Here is a 23169-nt window from a genome sequence, read left to right as displayed (position 1 = left end):
TAGAAAATATCCTCATACTTAAACAATCACAGAGCTTGGGATGCTTCATAACTACAAACAGGGAGACTTCAGGGGCTGTCTCTATGTGACAGTCTCCCATTGTTTCCAAAGCAAGCAATATGCTACCTTATAGTCAACAGCTGCTACATTAAGCTTTCTAAAAAGTACTTCTCCCCCCTTTCAAATGCGGAGTAACCTTAATAAATTACATTGGTTTTATATTCTTTTTACTTTAAAAAAGAGAGGACCAACAAGATGGCTCAGTGGGTAAAGCACTTGCATCTCAGCCTGACAACCTGAGTTTGATCACTGAAACCCGCATGGTGGAAGGACAAAACCAACTCCCACAAGTTGTCCTGTGATATTTTCACAGTGCACACATGCACACATGCACATACATACACAGAATGAATAAATAAATGTTACTGAAACAAAAGCCTAATGAATTTCATTACTTTTTTTTAACATTTATTTAAGTCTTACCCATGATGGCAGATGGCAGTTTCTCTGCAGGTCCATCTCTTCTCGTTATTGTAGCTTTTGACATTCTGCCAGTTTTCTTGTATCCTTTTTTGGCCTGATTCACTAGAAGCTGAAATTCACTCTGATGCCTTTTACCTAAATTCAAAAGGACTGTGAACGGGTGAACCATCTACAAGTGATACACTGAGAATCAGGCACAAAGCTGCTCAGTATCATCATTAGCAGAATCACCTGCACTGAATGCAGAAGCTACCATGAAGAAGACCACAGAGGGATTAGGGGCAGCTGACAAATCTCTCTGTGTCTTTTTCTTCCCCAAAACAAATAGGGTACATGATATAATTTGCTACTCTAGTTTTTTTCTTCCTCCCTAAGCCCTTAGTATGTAGAGGCTTCCCACAGAGTACAAAATACAGACTGATAACCGTTTCCTCGCTCCCTCCCACCTTACTTTCTCATTGTTTCAGTGAGACAGGGACTCAATTTATAGACTAGACAGACCTCAAACTCATAATCCTCCTTCCTTAATTTCCCAACTTCATCTCTTTCTAAAAAGCTATCCTTCAGCATGGTAAACAGCACAGAGTTATGAAGCACATCAAGTAAAAAAGAAGCTGGATTCCTGCATTTGAACACTGGCAGAGAGAGCAAGCCATTGAGGAGATTGCTTCTAATTCTAATTCTAATATATATGTGTGCATACAAACTCCCAGTGAAACTAATCAGAAGGCTGTAAAATATCAGGTAAGTTATAAAATAAAAGACTAAACTTTCAGCAAAAGAAATTACAAGATGGGCATAAAAATTACTGGAAAAAAATTAGTTCTTTAGAAATGGATAAAATTCTATGAAAAGTGATTTTTCAAAAGAAAAAAATTAAACATTAACATTGTAAAGTATGCCTTTAATCACAACACTAGGGAGACAGAGGCAGTTGGATTTCTGAATTTGAGGCCAGCCTGGTCTACAAAGTGCCAGGCCAGTCAGGCCTACAAAAAAGAAATTAAGAAGCTAAAAAAAGGTTACTAGAGAAAGCCATCTCTTTAGAAGCAGGTTAAGAGAGTCTACACAAAGAATACACAACAGATAATTTCTTTCACACACTATTTTATTCCATGCATGTAAAGAGAATCACCTCATCTACTTCCTCAACTCCAGAATGCACAGGTAATACTACCGTCATCATTCGGGAGCTGCTATTAGGCAAGGGTAGTTTAGTTAGTCAAGTGTAGTTTGTTATCTTGGTTTCTTTTCCTGTGGCTGTGATAAATACTGACAAAAGCAACTTATAGAGAAAGGGCTTATTCAGGACAGTCCAGGTGCCAGGGGCTTGAACCAACTGGTCCCTTCTCATTCACAATTGGGAAACAAACAAAGGAATAGTGCTCAGTCCCTTTGAGACATTTATGAAATCTAGGATCCATAGGGTTGAAGAGATGGCTCAGAGTTAGAAAAACAGGCTGCACTTATAAAGGACCTGGGTTCAATTCCCACCAGTGACATGGTGGCTAGCCAATCTGTGACTCCAGTTCCAAGGGATCAACACCCACTTCTGGCCTCTGAGAGTACACATGGTGCACAGATACAGATGCAGGCAGAATACTCATACACATAAAAATAAATAAATCATTTTTAAAATTTAAATCTAGTATTCCAACCAGATACTACTCATACTGGGCATGTCTACCCATCTCAACAAAACCAACATATCCCCACAGGCATTCCCAGAGGACCGTCTCCCAAGTGACTCCAGATTTATCAAGACGACAACAGAAACCACCACAGCCATTTTCCTAGATTTTCCTTTTGTTTTTTCTAAGCCATCGGGAAACCTAAGATTGTTACCTGAGGTTTGCTCAAAAACCCCTGAAGTAATCAAATTAACAGTTAGAAAGGTTAAATGGCTTTACTCCTAAAGTACTAAAGGCTCAGATTTATAGTGTGTCTTTTCTTGCTTGAATCTAGTTACTCCACAGCTAGGTTGGAAACAAAAACTAAATAGCAGCCACCATTCTGTCTCTGATTCAAGAAGTCCAAGACAGCTGCCTTGGAAAAAGAAAATAAATGTGAAGGTGTAAGTCACAAATAATCCCACACCAGTTTGGAATTATGAGTAATAGAATGGTTATTTACTTAAAGGGGAAAAACTTACAGATCACTGTCTCAGACAATAGCCCTCTGCGTAATCAGGAAGGGAGCCTAGTCGCGGGAAGCGGAGCCAGAAGCCAGAGAGAGAGAGCAGAGGGCAGTGGCAGCTTTTTTAAAGAGAGAGAGACCACGCCCCAATGGGCTGGTATCTCAGCAGCTATTGGCTGAAGGAGTGGAAGGAGCTCCCGCAACATCTCCCCCTTTTGTTTAAGTAAGAGAGTTCTAAACCTAATATGAAATTATATACAATAAGTACAAATATCCTATCCTAACTAGCTTAAGTCTTGTATAATAATAACTTGGCCAAGTCATAAGAGGAAAGTAACTACATTTATATAGTCTTCAATCCCATCGAAGATCTGAGAAGGGAAATAATGTTACCTGAGTAATTAGGAAGTGCAATTAAACAACTTCCAAAACATGCAACAAATCACAGAGACAACTAGCTATCTGGGCAATCACCCAAAGTCACGTTTGCAGAGTTGAAGCAACCAACTTTGGCTAAGGCCTAACATAACTGACATACCATTTTCAAAGGCAAGAAACTTTTCAAAACTATCTTACCCTGTCTTGGCAGGATATGACAGTCCTATTTTATCCATTTACAGATACTCTATATCGCTGTCAGTGGTTGAGTTATGGGCATTTCTTTGCCCAAAGGCCAGTTCTGCCAAGAAGAAAGGCTCCAGGTGGAGTGTCTTTGGTGCTCAACATTCTTTCGGGAAATGATCAGTGTTGCCAGGAGCAATTGTGTCTCACTAACAGGAAACTGAGTTAGACTAAAGGTCATTTTCTACAGCTCTTTGAAGAGGTTGAAGATTATCTATCTATACTGAATATAATCTCTATGTATCTAAAGAACCTGATTAGTCTAATTATAAATGAAAAACATAGATGACTATTGATCTATATAATTCTCAATACCTATCTAACTTAAAGACTAAGACAATAAAGAACTGTGCAATAAATGAGGACAATATGACCTCCAAATAAAAATATACAAATATACAATGCATATGGCAAATATATATCAATATATAAACAATATATATCTTAATCAGAGGTAGAAATATACACTGCAATATGGTAAATAAATACTATATATATATCAATACAATATATATCAATACATAAAAAATGTTTTAAACAGAGGTAGAAGCATGTATGCATACAATAGTCAATATAATTTAACTTTGTATCAATATACAAGAATCGATACCAATATATTTGTCTAAAAACAGTAACTCACAATTACAAATCTATTATTCCATCATCCAATTATCCCTCTTTTTTTCTTTTTTCAAAAAGATCCCTGAGCTTATAAAATTCCTCCCCCAACCCCCCAACCCTCAACCGTATACTAATTATAATCAACCCTTAAATGATGTCCCTAAACCCAAGTACAAACTTTACTGGGAGAGGGGACGTCATCCTCTAGAATTACTTCCAAGTTCTTTCTGGGGGATCCTGTGAAAGTAAAATGATGGTTAAATTTCAAGATCAATGTCTTTTAAAATTGCAAATAGTCTCTGAGTATTTTGTGCAGGTCTGGCAAGAATGTTGACCAAGATGTGCACCATTTCAGCTAACCAAGTTGGAACAGTCTTGTGCAGCTGGTACCCAAACCAGGTCTTGTAGTAGCGTTATCAGTATCATGATGTCACATCAACCAGGTGGAGTTGTTGTTATGGGGCCCATCTTCTTCCTGGAAACTTCAAATGTCACTGCAGGAAAAACTCATTGTTCATTGTGAAAAACTTAAAACAATAATCATATAGATATATACAGACATACGTATATTCAATGAAAGGCATGATAGATATATTCAATGAAAGGTATGATAGATATGAAGAAAAGCAAAGATGTTTTCTAAACTCCTATATCTTTCTGTCCCATATCATGGCTCTTGACATGAGACAGAAACTCCAGAAACTCTGGGTTTTTCTCTTAACACAGGCTTGGAATTAGAGAGGGACTGAGCCAGAGTCCAACTCCAAAACCAGCTCTATAAATTTAGAAATATAATATAGTATATTTTACTGACGGAACCTATTCAGTTTTCTTGATAGTCCCTATTGGGCAGTTATTTTTCCATCTGACAGTATTCAAACATCCAGGGTCCCTTGAATTTTTCAAAGTTGAATGTTTTCCTGTAGAGATAAGAACAGAACCCTGCCCCCATTCTATATGTTTTTCATACCACCTATATGAATATCATCATTGTGGATGAGCTGTCATTTCACCTTTCCAAGAGGTTTCTCCTCTTCAAATTGAACCTTTATTAATTTTGATGGTATTCACAATTTTTCTTCTCCTGTGGAAACAAGAGCAAAACCCCTTCCCCAACGTAGCACATCTCCTGGCTTCCACTGAGAGGTCAGCACATCTTTGAAATAAATCGGTTGATTTAGTTCAGCAGACTTTTCCATTATCCAATGTCTTTCTGCCGCTGTTGTTACTTTCTCATTAGCGTTAAGAAAATTCAAGGTTAATAAAGCATTATGCAATCTATTTCTGAGGGTATTTTCCATCCCTTTCTGTTTGTTCAGCATATCCTTCATAGTACGATTTGATCTTTCTATAACTGCCTGATCTGTAGGATTATTTGGTATACCTGCAATGTGTTTTATATTATAATAATCAAAAAAGTGTTTCATTTTCTTAGATACATATGCTGGACCATTGTCTGTCTTTATTTGTGCAAATATACCCATGATGGTCATAACTTCCAATAAATGTGTGATTACTGAATCAGCCTTTTATGAGCTCAAGGCAGCAGCCCATTGAAAACCTGAATATTTGTCTATGGTGTGGTGTACATATTTTAATTTACCAAATTCCATAAAGTGGAACACATCCATCTGCCAGATTTCATTCCTTTGAGTACACTTTGGGTTTTTCCCTGCAGGCAACGGTGTTTGATTATAGAAAGAACAAGTAGGACATCTCTTTATAATGTCCTTAGCTTATTGCCATGTAATGGAAAATTCTTTCTTTAGGCCTTTACTATTGACATGATGCTTTTTATGAAATTCTGAGGCCTGCAACATGCTTCCAATCAATAATTGATCAATCTCAGCGTTACCTTGTGCTAGAGGACCAGGCAGACCCATATGGGACCGGATGTGTGTTATGTACATTGGACAAAGCCTATTCCTGATTATGTCTTGTACCTGGGTAAACAATGAAGTCAACTCTGTGTCATCTGGTATAAATTCAGCGGTTTCAATATGCAAGATAACCCTTTCTGCATATTGTGAATCTGTAACTAACTATATTAAGAGGTTCTTTAAAATCCCTTAGCACCATAAAAATGGCATATAATTCTGCCATCTGGACAGAATTATAAGGGCTTTGTTCCACCTTACTCAATTCATCTGACTTGTAACCTGCTTTCCCTGATTTATTTGCATCAGTATAAAATGTACGGGCTCCAGTTACTGGAGCATCACATACAATTCTAGGAAGAATCCAAGAAGTTCTCTTTATGAGGTTAAGTCTATCACTTTTGGGATAGTTTCTATTAATTTCTCCCAAAAAATTTCTCTGCCATGGTTCATTGTCTTCCCATAACTTTTTTATTTCCTCAGTAATAAAAGGCACTATAATTTCTGCGGGGTCTATACCTGCTAGTTGACAAAGTCTCAGCTTACCTTTTGTAAATTAATTCAAAGACTTTTTCCACATAAGTTTTTAATTTTTTACTTGGTTTATTAGGTATAAATATCCACTCTAAAATATCTTCCCTCTGCATTAAAATCCCTGTAGGAGAAATTCTGGAAGGCAATATGACTAGGATGCAGCTAAGATTTGGGTTCACCCTATCAACATGTGCCTCCTGTAATTTTTCCTCAATCATTATCAGTTCCTTTTCTGCTTCAGCTGTCAGTTTTCTGGGACTTTTCAAATCTTTATCACCATCTAAGGTTTTGTTTAAATGAACTATTAGATTAGGTGTTATCCCAACAGCTGGTCGTAGACTGGAAATGTCTCCTAACATCTTTAGAAGTCATTAAGAGTCTTTAACCGGTCTCTCCTAATTTGTGCCTTTTGCATTTTAATTTTCTCTAACCCTATTCTGTAACCTAGGTAATTAATAGAATTTCCTCTTTGAATCTTTTCAGGGGCAATTTGTAATCCCCATTTAGGCAAGGCTTTCTTTATTTCTTCAAACATCCTTTCTAAAGTATCTTCATTTGAATCAGATAACAAATGTCATCCATGTAATGATAAATTATGGACTTGGGAAAATGCTTACGAATTATTTCCAATGGCTTACTTACAAAATATTGGCACAATGTGGGAATATTGAGCATACCCTGTGGGAGGACAGTCCATTGATATCTCCTAGTAGGCTGAGAATTATTATAAGTAGGCACCGTGAAGGCAAATTTTTCTCTATCCTTTTCTTGTAAAGGTATAGTGAAAAAACAATCTTTCAAATCAATAACTGTAAGAGGCCTTTTTTTTTTTTTTTGGTAATAGAGAAGGCAAAGGAATTCCAGATTGTAGAGGGCCCATAGGTTGAATTACCTTGTTGACAGCTCTTAGATCTGTCACCATTCTCCATTTACCAGATTTCTTTTTTACAACCAACACAGGAGAATTCCAAGGGCTGGTTGATTCTTCAATATGGTGAGCATCTAGTTGCTCTTGTTCCAGCTGTTCCAATGCCTGTAATTTATCTTCGGCTAGAGGCCACTGTTTGATTCATATTGGCTTCTCAGTTAGCCATTTTAAAGGTAGGGCTGCTGGTATCTCTAAAGGTTTGCTATTTGCTGTATGTTCTTGTACAGCCTGAATGGCTGGTGACCTTTTTTCCATAATACCTCATTATATCCTTCCCAGAATTATGAGTTCCTGGAACTACAGGAATGTTAATCTGGGTATTCCATTGCTGTAGCAGGTCACGGCCCCATAAATTTATTGCAATATTGGCTATATATGGTCTTAGTCTTCCTATTTGCCCTTCAGGCCCTATGCATTCAACCTATCTTGTGCTTTGTTTTACACGAGATAGGGTTCCAATTCCCAGGAACTGAACATCTACCTCTTGAAGAGGCCAATTCGGATGCCAAGATTCTGGAGTAATGATACTTACATCCGCACCTATGTCTAATAAGCCTTCAATAAAAATGTCATTTATACAGACTCTTAGCTTTGGTCTTTGATCGTTAATAGAAGTCTGCCAAAATATACGTTTATCTGTCCTACTGGATTTTTTGACTCGTCCTCCACATGTAATTCATCATTTAGACCAGTATTACTTTTTACAGCAGAAATTGGAGCTTTTAATTTTCTTGGTGAGGCACGTTCTCCATTGTGACTGGGAATGACTGAGCCACTGTTCGCTTGGGGGCCTGTGAGAGGCCCCTCAAGGGGTTTCCCAATGGTATCAGTTTGCCTTGTCTGTCTGTTGTTGACCTGCATTCGCTGGACCAATGTCGGCCTTTACCACATCTCCTACATATACCTGAAGGCCGAGGTCTATTATTGTCATTCCCAGAGGAGATATTATTCCTAGAAATTCTTTGCCTGCAATCCCTTCATAGTATACTGAATCCATCCATCCATAGGTGCTGATCTAGACTTTAAAGGCCCAATTATCTTTTTGCAATCTATGTTTGCATTTTCAAAAGCTAGAAATTCAAGAAGTATTTGTCTAGCCTCTAGGTCTGTTACCCCTATGTCCAGAGCCTTAATTAATCTTTGCAAAAAGTCAACAAAGGGTTCTCTCTGTCCCTGCCTAATCCTGGTATATGATTCGACCCTTTCCCCTGGATCTTGTATTCTATTCCAAGCATTTAAGGCTGCCTTGTGACATAATGACAATACTTCTTCATCATGAAGAGCTTGGACCTGTGGATCAGCATACACTCCTACACCAAGAATTTGATTTTGGGAAACTTCCACACCTTTTGCTCTTACTTGCTGTTCCATAAGTTTGGATTCTTCTCTGAAATAAATTCCAAACATCAAGGAAAGTCCATCATCTAAAACTGCAGACACTAACTGAAAGAAATCATGGGGGGTAGCTCTGACATTAGAAGTCCAAGTCCTTATCATTTCCTTAACAAATGCAGAATGCAAGCCATAATTAACGACAGCTTGCTTAATTTCTTTTAGGTCATTCATTCCTATTGGTGTCCATCTAGCTTCTTTGACTCCCTTTGAGCCTTTAGAAGTTGATGCTTTGTCAGAATAAATTACAGGGTATGTCACTAATACCCTGGGCAAGCCAGTTCTAATAGCTGGTGGTGGCATTGTATCCTGTCCTTTTGCCTTCTTACTCTGTTCACCAGCTCCAATAATTTCTTCAATCATTTCAAATCTTTTTATCATTATCTCTCTTAAATCCTGAATCTCCTGACTTGCATGAGTTTCTAGTAAAGACTGTATGGTTCTTAGGAGTGCCATATTCTTCCTTAATGATAGAATATTGAAAACTGAAACCTAGTAACCAGTAAATTAAGGTATTCCCATAGTCATATAAACCTTGCATGATATAATCTGTTGTATTAGTAAACAAAACAATAAAATTTGCATTGGAAACAAAAACTGCCATATTACCTATTATCCAGCAGGTGGCACTGTTGCCGAGTCATGACTAAAACCTCTGCAAAGGTGACGAAAATGGGGTCCTGTTTCAGTGTACGCCTTAGTATTTGTTAAAAACTGGGAAATGCGAGTTGCTCAACAAAGTAAATGTAATTAAATCAATTCCATACATGGAACCAGAAACCCAGAAACCAGGGGTAGAGAAGAGCAACCTGGAAGCTGCGTATGCCTCCATGTGACAGAGTCGCCCTGAGGGGTTGCAGCTTTCAGCAACCACTTGTGCTCTGGTTTGTGCAGCTTAAGTGCTGCGCTTGCAAGGGAGATTTAAAAATGACTCAGAAAAGAGCAAACCAGGTGGGCAAAGACTGTACGGGCCTGTGGAGTTTAAATCCACGTGGGGAGGCAAACGATAGGGTGTGTGGGGACTTGAAGCCAATCTGAGGTGTGTAAAGAGAAAATATAAAGAATTGCAGCAAGAAAAGCCACTGTGTAATAGTTTATATTGAACTGCTGGCTCCACGCGCAGGGCACAGGCCACTGCTGGCTCGTGCGGGAGTGAGGGTGGGGGGGGGGGTCCTAAAACCAAACGTTTGGGAGCCAGATGAAGGGGTAAGTCACAAACAATCCCACACCAGTTTGGAATTATGATTAATAGAATGGTTATTTATTTAAGGCGGAAAAACTTACAGATCACCGTCCCAGCCAACAGCCCTCTGCGCAATCAGGAAGGGAGCCTAGTTGCCAGAAGTGGAGCCGGAAGCCAGAGAGAGAGCGTGGAGGGCAGTGGCAGCTATTTAAAGAGAGAGAGACCACGCCCCAATGGACTGGTATCTCAGCAGCTATTGGCTGAAGGAGTGGAAGGAGCTCCCGCAACATAAATGATGCCAACAGATTATGACTAATAAAACTGCTCCCACTCATCATTTCACTTATCTTAAGAGATCTGCTATTTGGCAAGGAGATCTCTAGAATCAAAAATATGAGTTTGAGTTATATATGTCCTGAATTTTCCTCTGAAGAATTTTAAGTGGTTCTGGGGGCTGCAGGTGTGGCTCAGCAGTTAAAAGCACTGGATACTCTTCTAGAGGATCCAGGTTTAGCTACCAGAACCCACACAGTAGCTCACAACCATCCATAACTCCAGTTTCAGGAGGTCCAACCCTTTCTTCTGACCTATGTGGGTACCAGAGATACATGAGGTGCAGACGTACATGCAGGCAAAACATGCAGACACATAAAAGTGACCCTTAAAAAAAAATAAGTGGTTTGACTAGTTATGGGAGCTGATGAATAAGTTCATATCTACCGAGTCAAAATGACTGTGGCTCATTTTCTACTCTTCATTCAAACCCCATCACAGCCTCTTTATGGACCCTCTTTGTATACAAAAAAAAGTATGAATTTATTTGAAGAGAAATTATCTTCTTCCAAGCACCACAACTCCTTGTCTGTGTACACATGCTTATCTTCCAATCATTATCATGAAACTGTGTTATAATTAAAGACCAACCTCTAGCTTATACTCTCGACTTCATCACAAAAACCTCATATATAGAATCTTTTTAAAACCATTTGTCTTAGAGTTCCTATTGCTGTGAAGAGACACGATAACCACAGCACCTCTTATAAAGGAAGACATTTAATTGGGTGGCTTACAGTTCAGAGAGTGAGTCCATTATCATCATGGTGGGACATAGTGGTGGGCAGGCAGACATGGTGCTGGAGAGGTTCCTGAGAGTTCAACATCTTGCACAGGCAACAGAAAGTGGTATAAAACACTGGGAGTGACTTAAGCATATATAAGACCTCAAAGTCCACATCCACAGTGACACACTTCTTCCAACAAGGCAATACCTACTCTGTAGTAGGAGGAGCGGGCTGCGTCCTGCCACCCGGCTAGCTTAGTCCCCAAAATAATCACATGGAAATTGCATTAATTAAATTATAACTCTCAAATCTTGATTAACCCATTTCTATTAAATCTGTGTATCACCACGTGATTGTGGCTTACTGGCAAAAGTCTAACCTACATCCGTCTCAGGCAGGAGATTCATTGCATTTGCCTGTCTCTGTTTTCTTCCTCCTAGAATTCTGTTCTGTCTGCCCCGCCTACCTGAGCCTGCCCTATCAAAAGACCAAGGCAGTTTCTTTATTCAACCAATGAAAGCAATACAAATACAGAAGGACCTCCTACACCACTACTCCAACAAAGACATACCTCCTAATACTCCCTGTGGGGGCCATTATAGTGCAAATTCTAATGGTCTTAGTTTAAAAAAAAAGAAGATGACGAAGAAGAGCCTGGCATCAGATGCTTCACACAATGGCCTCTCTGCACTTCCTTTCAGGGTCACTCCTGACACATGCCTGGCCTCAGTGACTTTCCTTAGTACTCCTTGACTCTAAAGTCGGAATCACATAGCAGAAGGTGACAAGTTCTGCTGCTTGCTAAGGCTAGAACATGGCCCCCTCATTCAATTACATATTCGCCAGCTTTCTGCTTTTGATGGTTACCTTCACAGCCTAATCTTGGCTCTTCTGGAACTTGCTCTATAGACTAGGCTGGCCTCAAACTCGGAGATTACCAGCCTTTGCCTCTGGAGTATTGGGATTAAAGGCTTCAAGCTTTTCCTTAATTCCTTTTCACAGATTGGAAATTTAGCTGAGTGGGATCTTGTCCTAAGATCACCACTCCCTTATTCCAATTCTTAATCTGTTTATCTCCTTGAACATAGGATATAGCTCTACTCCACTTCCTGATACTCCTTTTCTCCTCAAATTTAACATTTTGTAATTTACCCTGCTCAGTTTGTTCCTTTTCACTATAAATCTTTAGAGTTACCACTAATAACCATACAACAGAGTCTATATTAGGCTATTTTGAGAATTTCCCTGTCAACGAAATTATCCAAAACTCTTCACTTCAGCCTCAGGTAAACTCTTCGGACAAGGGCAAAAGGCAGCCACATTCCCTCCCCTCCTATTCCTCCCACCTTCCCCCAACACACACCCCCATTCACTCCTCAGAGAAGGTAAGACACATTGCTTTGAGGACTGTCCAAGGCCATCCCTACTATATCTAGGGTGAGCAAGATATCCATCCAAAGAGAATGGGTTCCAAAAAGTCAATACAAGCAGTAGGGATAAATCCTGGTGTCACTTCCAGTGGCCCTGCAGTCTGCCCCAGCCATACAATTGTCATCCACATTCAGAGGGTCTAGTTTGGTCCTATGCTGCTTCCTTCCCTGTCTGGCTCCCATTAGCTCAGGCAAACTGTTCCAGTGGGTATCCCCATCACCGTCTTGACCTCTTTGCTCATATTCTCACTCCTCCCACTCTTCAACTGGACTTTGGGAGTTCAGTTCAGTGCTCCAATGCAGGTCTCTGTTTCCATCTGGATGAAAGTTCTATGGTGATATTTAAGCTATTCATCAGTCTGACTACAGGGCAAAGCCAGTTCAGGCCCCCTCTCCTCTATTGCTTAGGGTCTTAGCTGGGGTCATCCTTGTAGATTCCTGGTAATTTCTCTAGTGCCAGGTTTCTTGCTAGCCCCATAATGGCTCCCTCAACCATAATATCTCTTTCCTTGCTCTCATCTCTGTCCTTCCTCAATCTCAACTCCCTCCACTTCTCTCCCCCCCCCCCAATTCTTCCCCTTCCACCTTCGCTTCTCCCTCCACCCCCATGTTCCCAATTTTGTCAGGAAATCTTGTCTATTTCCCCTCTCCAGGTGGATCTATGTATGTTTTTTCTTAGGATTCACCTTGTTACTTAGTTTCTCTAGGATCATAAACTATAGGCCAGCACAAGTACCATTTTTTTCTTTTGGAAGCAGGTCCTGGAATGTATATAAGCATAGCCTCAAACATATAATCTCATGCCTCAGCTTCCTGATTGCTACCATACCTGGCTTAGAATATCATTTTTAAGTGGAAGTACAACAAAGTGTGGTCATCAGATTTGAGTTCTGGTACACATAGTCTCAATGACAGGACAGGAATGTAAAGGAAAACAAACAAAAGTATTTTCTGCCAAAGAGAAAATTAAGACTTTTAAGTAAATATTAGAATGTTAGGAAAGTTACATGTGACACTGTGAGCATGACAGTTTCCTAATTCCTACCTCTTCTGATGACTCAGAACTGTCTGTAACTCCTATTCCAGGAGATCAGTCCCCCTCCTCTGGCCTCTGCAGGCTGCACATGATGCACGAATATGCATGTGGGCAAAATAGCCATACACTTAAAATAACACAATTAAAATAATACAAAAAGTAAACAAGATATGGAAAAGCATACACAGCATGAAGAGTCTAAATTGAATATTCCCTGGCTCTGCAGTGATTGATGTGCTCCTAGTTTTATGTCCATTAGACACAAACTAGAGTCATTTGGGAAGAGGGAATCTCAATTGAAAAAAATGTTCCCACCAACCAGACTGGCCTGTGGGCTTGCTTGTGAGACATTTTCTTGATTGATGACTAATGTGGAAGGGTCCTACTCACTGAGGGTGGTGCCACTGCTGGGTTGGTGGTCCTGGGTTGCTTTTAAAAGGCAGACTGAGCAAGACATGAGGAGAAAGTGAGTAACACTCTTAAGTGGTCTCTACATCAACTCCTGCCTAGAATTCCTGCCCTGACTTTCCTAGACCATAGACTTCAAGTAGTAAGATGATAATAGACTCTTTGTCCCCAGGTTGCTTTTGTTCATGGTATTTAGCACAGCAACAGAAGCCTTAACACAGGCAGGTGATCTGACTTTGCTATTGAGACAGTATCTGAGAATTCTTGAGGTTCCATATTTTATGAAGCTTTCCTGCCTGGTCTGATAGTGATGCAAGTCACTCGTCTTCCTGTGTGGACCACAGAAACTGTTCTGCCTTGTTCTTTCAAACAGCCAGGAGGAACCAGCTTCTTTCACAGATCTTTGGAGCTGTCTTCTCTCCACAGGTGCCTTCTCACTGTTACTGTGCCACAAATTCTGGCTACCTTGGCTTCCAAGAACTATGATGTCTGTCTTAGCTCAGTGGTAGCAACAGGTTCCACATCATAGTATCTGAAAACTGCTACCAGACTGTGGTGCTTTCTATCTTGTTTCCCTCTCAGTCCTGTGCTACCTGTTTGCCAACATCTAAGACAAACATTAACATATATTTCATCACATCAATTTTTTATGCCATCTGTCCAAAAGTAGAACTAGAACTGTATACTTATTTTTACATTTTGGGGAGAGAGAAAATTTTATATTTTTTGCTACATTTCTGACCTCTCAAGTAGACTAGATTTGAGGAAACCCATGTTCATTACTGTAAGCTGGTGGCTGGAGAGTACACAGACTGTGGTAAGGAAGCTATTATTGCTGTTTTGCCAAATGAACATGCTATGACCATTAAAATGTTTTCTAACTATTTATTGTTCATGTTTTTCAGTTTGGAGAGAGAAGCTACTCTTAGCAGTGGATGGCAGAATCAAAATTGGTTCAAAGTTTTGAGAGTGACTGTTCAATGAGCAGCTGTAAAGGGACATCTGTACCACTAGAAAGCTGTCTTCTCAACCTTACATCGGGCTGCACTCTTGAACTTACAGCAGCTACAATAATGGGCACAATAGTGTCCCTGTCAATATTCTGACAGGGGACACATGAATCCCCCACCACTGAAGATCTATTTGCAATTATGGTTTTCATCAGTTGTATAAACAAGGGATAAGGTAAAAGTGCCAGTGCTCCTGTAAATAACCCCTCATCCACACTGCTGTGAACAATCCTAATTAAACTCATTGGGTCACGTGCATCACTAAGAAGAAAATGAGTAGGTTAATCTGATCAAATATATTACACATGTACTCCACCAGGCACATACAGTAGCCAACTACAGATACTGGGGGGAGGGGTAGTTTTTTGTCAGCTTGACACAAGCTAGGGTCCTTTGGAAAGAGGAAACCTCAGTTGAGACAATGCCCCATTAGTCTGACTTGTAGGAAAGCCTGTGGAGCATTTTCTTGATTAATGAATGATATGGAAGGACCCAACCTACTACAGGCAGTGCCACCCATGGGCAGGTTCTGGGTTATGTAATAAAGTAGGCTGAGCAAGCCGGTCAGCAGTATTCCTTCATGGAGTCTGCATCAGTTCCTGCCTCCGGGTTCCTGCCCTGACTTCCCTCCATGATAGTACACTTTCCTCTTGAGTTGCTTTTGGTCATGGTGTTTATCACAGCATAGAAAGCAAACTGGGACTATGTGGGTGTTTCAGTCTCCTTCCCTGCTGCTGAATCTGCCCTTCAAAGTAAGATTGGCAGGAAGAAAGAAAACTTGGCCTGAGCACAATGGAACTATACTATAACTGGAACACTCACTCAACCAACATTCATTATGTGCTGTTTGCTGGCCCTTAACTAGCGTAGAGGCACACACTTAATAAACAGCACTTGGAAGGCGGAGGACAGTTTGGGCTACTGAGCAAGACCTTGACTCAATAAAGAAAGGCAGTGAAAGAGAGAAGGAGACTGAGAAGAAGAGGGAAGAGAGAGAGGGGAAGTGTGGAGACAATGAGAAGGAGAGACTGTCAGAACCAAGAGGAATAAGGAATTTCAGTCCTCATTCAGTTTGAGGCTGGAGATGTAACCCTTCCAGGAATACTAGTCTACTGCATGTAAGGCCTTGAATTCAATCCTCAGTGCTGCAAAAATAAAACAAAATTAAAATTAAAAAATAGAGAAAGTCAGATCTATGTAGATTTAAAACCAGTCAGCGAAATCTACATAGAAAGCTCCAGAATAGACAGGGCTACACAGAACAATCCTGTCTCAAAATAAATACCAGTCAACTAAGTAACTAAGACATAACAACTACGCAGTTAACAAAAACAGTAAGGTGTGGCCTGGCAAAGAGACACAAGCAGAGCACTTACAGAAAAGGGAATGATAAAGTGTGAGAGAAGTTAACAAGAGAAGGAAACCTACTTCTGACACAAACCTCCAAGCCACAGAAATGCTGTATCTCCATACAGTAGAACTGATATTGCAGGCCTGAGACTCGATGCAGCCCTGAGTGCTTCTATGTCTGCCCCATCTTTTCAGAATGGTTTCTGAGAAATAACTCATGTTTGCCAAGTGCTTGGTGACAATGAACTCAAAACAGAATGTTAGTCACAGATCTTAAGACAGGTGCCACATACAAAAGGCTATCTAAGTAGATACCCACTAAACCCCAGTCTCTGAAGCAACACTAACAAGATTATACTGAACATTAATATCAAACATTTTTTAATTACCTAAGATGTTAAACAGTAACTTAAACTCTTTACAATAAGAACATGTTGCACAACTTACGATATTTACTGTGAATTTCATCTATCTCCTTCTCTGTCTGGTCCTTTGTAAAAACCATGACCTAAAATAATAATTTTTAAAAAAAATCTTTAGAATTACATCAAAATGACAAAAATAGAAATCAATGCACAAGTTTCAAAACTTCAAATGTGGTTGCTTAAAACAGAGGAAGCCAATCCGCTTCTGAGTAGCCTGCACGTTTCCTCCACTATCGTGAACAGCACAGTCTTACTCATCATTTCTTCCTCATCAGCAGGTTTTTATTTTTGTTAACAAAAAAAAGGAAAAACAACTTTTTCCTCAAACCAAGTAACATCCAAGAAGGAAATCTCACCATGATTAAATACGTTTTTTTAAACAATATTATAGTGAAATCTGAGAGGCTTTATATGCCCTGGTGTGTGTGTATGTGTGTATGTGCAGGTATGTATGGATAAGCATGTTCGTGCACATATGAAGACCCACTGCCTTATTTTCTTGAGACAGGGACAGGGCTTCTCACTGAACCTGGAGTGAAGCTGGTGAGCAATCCTAGCAGTCTCCTGTCCCCACTCCCCACAGCAATGGAGTTATAGAGAATACGCAGCCATGCTTGACTTTTTACATGAGTGCTGGAGATTTGAACTCAAGTTCTCAGGCTTATACAGCAAGTGATCTTTCCTGCTAAGCCATCTACAGCCTCAGATGTTTATTTATTTGACAAATGTTCATGATATAAATGAGTAGTTTGGCAGTAGCTGTGGATTTTAGGCCAAGGTGAGATTCATTTGTAAGAGATTTTAAGTTTTGGTTCTTCCCATAAATAAAAATATCCCAATAAATTTGTAAAGTCTCTATATCCAACTCCAAATAGTTGAGAAAAAAATACCCAAAGTCAAAACACATATAAGCCTGTATATAGAAGACAAATGGAGGAAAATCATGTCAGGTAATAAATCTTTGATAGTAAAGAATAGTACCCTTCCTTCCACCTTTCTGCATATGTAAGGTTTCTCAAATGAAATATTGTGGAGAAATATTTGGTAGAGAAAGAGAGTCAGAACAAAGGAAGGGGCGAATATGAGCAAAGTACAATGATATGAATGTATGAAACACCATAAAGAAATCCACTGCTTTGTTGTTACTAAAAACACTAGTTAAAAATTAAGATATATTAAGAAAACAAAGACAAATTTTAAGCAAGTCTGATTTTTTAGTTGTACATGTCATTTCCTCTTTCTGCTTTGAACTTGCATGAATCTCTTTTCTAATTCTTGAAGTCTAGTTCATCAATTAAAGTGTGGTTCTGTATTAAAAATATTACATTAGATACATAAAACCCAGGATAGCTGAAACAATTCTGTGTTATAAAAGAACTGTTGGAGGTATCACCACCTCAGGTTTCAAATTGTATTAGTATAATAGCTACAATCATTTAAAAAACATGGTATTGACACAAGAAGGCATACTGATCAACAGAATAGAACTGAAGACCCAGACATAATTCCACACACCTACGGACACCTAATTTTTGACAAAGAAACTGAAAATACACATTGGAGGAAAGACAGTATCTCCAACAATCAGTGCTGGTCAAACTGGACAGCTGCATGTAGAAGAATAAAAATAGATCCACAGCCATCACCCTGCACAAAACTCAACTCAAAATGGATCAAGGACCTCAATGTGATATTAGATACACTGTATCTTAAAGAAGACAAAGTAGTGAATAGGCTTGAATTCACTGGCACAAGAAGAGAATTTCTAAATAGGACATCAACAACAGGCAGTAAGTAATAAGTGGAACCTCATAAAGCTAAAAGCTTCTGTATAGCAAAAGATACCATTGTTTGAGTGAAGTGTCAGCCTACAGAATAAGAAATCTGATAAAGGGTTAGTGATCTAGAATATATATATATATATATATATATATATATATATATATATAAAACTAAAAAATACTGCAGATAAAACAAATGGGTTAACCCAATTTAAAAATGAGGTGCAGAATTAGTTTTCAAAAGATGAAACACAAATGGCTGAGAAACACTTTTAAAATGTTCATCCTTAGCCATCGAGGAAATTAAAACTACTTTGACACTGTATCTCACCCCACTCAGAATGGCCCAAAACAGTAGAAACAAATAATAATACTTTCTGGTGAAGATGCAGGGAAGGGGAACACTTATTCGCTGTTGGTAGGAGTGCAAACTGGTACAGTCACTATGGAAATCAGTATGGAGGATCCTCAAAAAGCCGAAAATCAATTTACCACAAGATTCAGCTGTACCCATCTTGGGTATATATCCAAAAAACTCAACATTCTACTACAGAGGTACTTGCTCATCCATGTTAATTGGGACTCTAGTCATAATAGTCATAAATTGCAGATAGCATAGATCTCCATCAATTGAGAAATGGGATTATTCATCTACTAAGATAACTGAAATAATGAAATTTGCAGGTAAATAGATGGAGCTAGAATCAATCATCCTGAGTGAGGTAACCTAGATCTAAAAAGAAAAATACTTCATGTTTTCTTTTGTGTATGGATGTCAGTTTTAGACATGTGTATGTCAACCTGAATAGTCTCAGAGATAAGCTAGTAAGGGATCAGGGAGGGGTATAATGTTCCAAGGAAAAGGATGAATACAGTATTATAAAGGGATAAAGGAGAAATTAGGACTAAATGGGAAGGGGAATGGAAGGGCAGAATAAAGGAGGGATTATATAGAGGGACATCTCAAGTATGATTAATAAAAGCTCAGAAACTGATATAGGTTTCAACCTGAAGATCCAAAAAGCAAACCAGCCAGCCATTGGCTCTTACCTCAACCTCAAGTCTGAAAATGGTGGTCCTGCCTCCAGAAATCTCAGAATGAGACTGTGTCTGAGAGTTGTCTCTTGCGTCTTATAACCCTCTCTAGTTCTGGGATTAAAAGCATGTACCACTACCACCTGGTTTTTTCTAAGGCAAACTAGTGTGTCTACTGGGATTAAGGTGTGTGTTGATGCTGCCTAGTCTATAAGGCTGACCAGTGTGGCTGTTTTACTCTCAGATCTTCAGGCAAGCTTTAGTTATTAAAATACAATTGAAATGCGACTACAGATACCAAACACTAAAGGCTCTTTGAAAAGCCATATGGAAATCTACTACTATAGAAGCTTCCTAAAATATATACATATATGAAAGAAATTTAAATGGCGTCAATGCACCAATTAGGCATCTTATGTCACCAAGTAAAACCTCCAGTGACAAGAATTGTGGCCAAAAATATCCCATAGACACCTCCAAATACAAGCTATTATCAAGGTTATTGGTTATTCTCTATAACCTGATAGTAAGGCCCTATTATTGATGTCATCAAACATGGGGAAACTGAGCTGGTGCCCAACTAGAAGCTTTACTCCTAATGACTAGTGTTTATGGTACTGGAAAATATTCTTGCATACTAACAGAGAAGAAAAATAATTATTAGTACCACTCAGCTACAACAGACACCTGCCTGTAAGATATATTGGCACAATGTTACAGGAATAACCAACTACTCTTATTTTATTGGATTTAAGGCCCACTCCATGAGCTGGAATCCATACCTGTGTCAGGCCAAAAACTAGTCACGGGCATAAAGGAAAACCTACTATTATTCTGTTAATGGAACAAAGCAGTAAAATGATTCCTACTGACATACTGCTATACCCATATATCAGAGCATTATTCAATTTTCATCAGAAAAGCTTCTTCTTGTAGTAGATGGTAATTAACAAAGAGATTCACAACTGGACAGTGTTCAGAGAGTGAGAGACTGTGGAACACTCAGTCCTAAGTGGGACATTTTTATCAAACTTCTCCCCTCAAAGTTCAAGGATCTATATGGGAGAAGTGGAAAGATTTTCAGAGCCAGAGGCGATAGATGACTCCAAGGAAACAGTGTCTTCCAGACACAACAGGACAGATGCACATATGAACTTAGAGACTGTGACAGCAGGTACAAGACCTGCACAAGTTTAAATCAGACAAAATTCCCAGCACTAAGGGGAAGTGAACACAAATCCCCACCCCTAACCAAAAAGCTATTTGTAGTTGAAACCTGCTGGCAAAGGGGTATCAGTTTTCTTTAATGGAGTGTGGCTGGGTATATCAACCACACTCCAGGGCAGGTCTCATGCCCAGTAGTTGGCCAACACAAAGTGGACTCTATTTTTTTCTTTTTTTTTTTTTTGGTGCACTTTATTTTGCGATTTTTTTGCTTTATTCTATTTCTTTCAGTTTTTTCTGATTTTTGTTGTGTTTCTTGGATTTTTTTTTGTTGTTATTAGAGGAAGGAAAAGAACATGAAGTTGAGTGGGTTAAGAAGTAAGGAGGAGCTGGGGTAAGAAAAAGTATGTGATCAATATATTCTATGAGAAAAGATTTTTAAAATAAAAATTTTTAAAAAGAGTATTACATTAGCTGAGAGTGCTGTTGCGCATACCTTTGATACTAGTACTCGGGAATCAGAGTCAGATGGATAGGTCTCTGTGAGCTTGAGGTCAGCCTGTTTTATACAGAGAGTTTCAGGGCAGCTACAAAGTGAGATCTTATCTCAAAATATGTATATATATGAAGTAGAAATAAGAAAGACAGAAGAAAGAAAGAGGAAGAAGAGAAGAAAAATGAGAAAAAGGATTACATTAATGGTGCTGAAGCGATAGCTTAAAAGTCAGAAGCATTTGACACTTATTTAGAAAACCTAAGCTGCCATGGGACAATGGTCTTTTATCCTGTCACTTGCATTATTTTAAATAAAACACTGATTGGCCAGTAGCCAGGCAAGAAGTATAGGCAGAACAACAAGAACAGGAAAATTCTGGGAAGAGTAAAGACTCAGTCTGCAGTCATCACCCAGACACAAAAGAAGCCAGACACAGAGTAAGCAAGATGTGACTGCCTCGCCAAAAATGGTACCAAGCCACGTGACTAACACAGACAAGTATTATGGGCTAATATAAATTATAAGAGTTAATAAGAAGCCTGAGCTACTAGGCCAAACAGTTTATAATTAATATAAACCTCTGTGTATTTATTTGGGACTGAATTACGGTAGGACCGGGTAGGACAGAAACCTCTGTCAACACTAAGCTTAGTTCTCAGCACCCTTATCAGTCAACTCACAAGTGCCTCTAACTCCAATTCCTGGGGATCCAACACCCTAGTCTGTCCTCCACAGGAAGACAGGCATACATACATATACACACACACACACACACACACATACACACACACGGTATATATACACAACGACATATACATGTAAATAAAAATATAATCTTAAAAAAGAATATATTAAAATTTCCTAGGTGGTAGGCACTTATGTTAAAGCAATATAGTTGCCTATTTTCCTTAAATTAGATTATTAAAAATTGACCCATGATTCATAGAAGCTTAGAAAGGATAACTATAAAAAAAATATATTGCTGCTGAATATGAATTCTGGTCCTATTGTTTCTCCTAAGAGCTACAAAAGTCATCAGAAAAAGCAGAGTAAACCCAGAACTCATTCTTTTTTTTTTTTTTTTTTTCGAGACAGGGTTTCCCTGTAGTTTCTAGAGCCTGTCCTGGAACTAGCTCTTATAGACCAGGCTGGCCTCAAACTCAGAGATCCGCCTGCCTCTGCCTCCCGAGTGCTGGGATTAAAGGCATGCACCATCACGGCCCGGCTCCCAGAATTCATTCTTAACACTTATGAAGATTATGCACAGCTGTTTATAAAGATTAAAAACCTTAGAATATTCTCATTTTTCTTTTTGTTTTTTTGTTTTGTTTATCAAGACAAGTTTCTCTATGTAATAGCTCAGACTGTCCTGGAACTCAAAGAGATCCACCTGCTTTTGCCTCCTGTGTGCTGGGATTAAAGGCGTGTACCATCACTTACCAGCTTTCTATTTTTCTTTAGTTGTTTCTTTTTTTCAAATGTGTCTTAGTGACATACTCATTTTCCTAGCTAATAGTTCACATGCTGGTACAGTGTTCAGCCCATGGCTGCTCGGCCCCAGGCACCTGGGCAGAACACCACAGTGGCAGGAGTAAGTGGTGGAGGAGTGAGCATCTTTACCTCATGACAGACAAACTGAGCCACAAGGGCTCTGTCTAGGTGACTCCAGCTATACTTTATGTTGTAAGTTTGTTAAACACAAATGCTATCTAAAAACATGAACTGTAAAGAAATCTTAATTTTCTAAATAGCAATGTGTTCCAGTACATTTTCTACCAAAAAAAAAAAAATTTACAAAGGCTGGCTTTTAATTTTAAAAGTACAATTCAACAATTCCTTCCTGCACAACTACACAGACACTGAAACAAATTCAACATACATTTTCATTGAGTTTACTTGCTTCAAGGCGCATCCTGGTCTTCTCCATGTTTTCAATTTCTTGGACTATTTCAGCAGCTATTAAAATAAGAACAAGAAAAAAATTCACTTACTCTATGCCTATGTGAGGTTTTAACAATAAAGACAGGTGTATATACATGCAAATTCCTATCTTCTTTTTGCAAATTTCCAAAAATAAGTGTGGTAGTTTGAAGAATGGCCTCCATTGACTCATAAATTTGAATGCTAAGGTCCCCAGTTAGTGGAAATGTTTGGGAAGGATTAGGAGGTGTGGCCTTGTTGGAGGAGGTGTGTCACTG

The 23169-nt window shown here is 39.0% G+C and overlaps 1 protein-coding gene across 1 annotated transcript in view; it reads right to left on the bottom strand.

Moving 5' to 3' along the window:
- The window catches only part of Rad18 (RAD18 E3 ubiquitin protein ligase), a 95077-nt gene that overhangs the window by 32377 nt on the left and 39531 nt on the right, over positions 1–23169 (bottom strand). Inside the window, exons 8-10 of the mRNA XM_038320437.1 lie at positions 22851–22927; positions 16518–16578; positions 484–618 (exon numbers count right to left, since the gene is read on the bottom strand). Coding sequence (XP_038176365.1) covers positions 484–618; positions 16518–16578; positions 22851–22927 — 273 coding nt within the window. The remainder of the gene's footprint in view (positions 1–483; positions 619–16517; positions 16579–22850; positions 22928–23169) is intronic.

The sequence above is a fragment of the Arvicola amphibius genome, chromosome 2 (genome assembly GCF_903992535.2).
Source record: "Arvicola amphibius chromosome 2, mArvAmp1.2, whole genome shotgun sequence".
Classification (NCBI taxonomy): domain Eukaryota; kingdom Metazoa; phylum Chordata; class Mammalia; order Rodentia; family Cricetidae; genus Arvicola; species Arvicola amphibius.
This window is presented reverse-complemented; position numbering and strand designations above follow the sequence as displayed.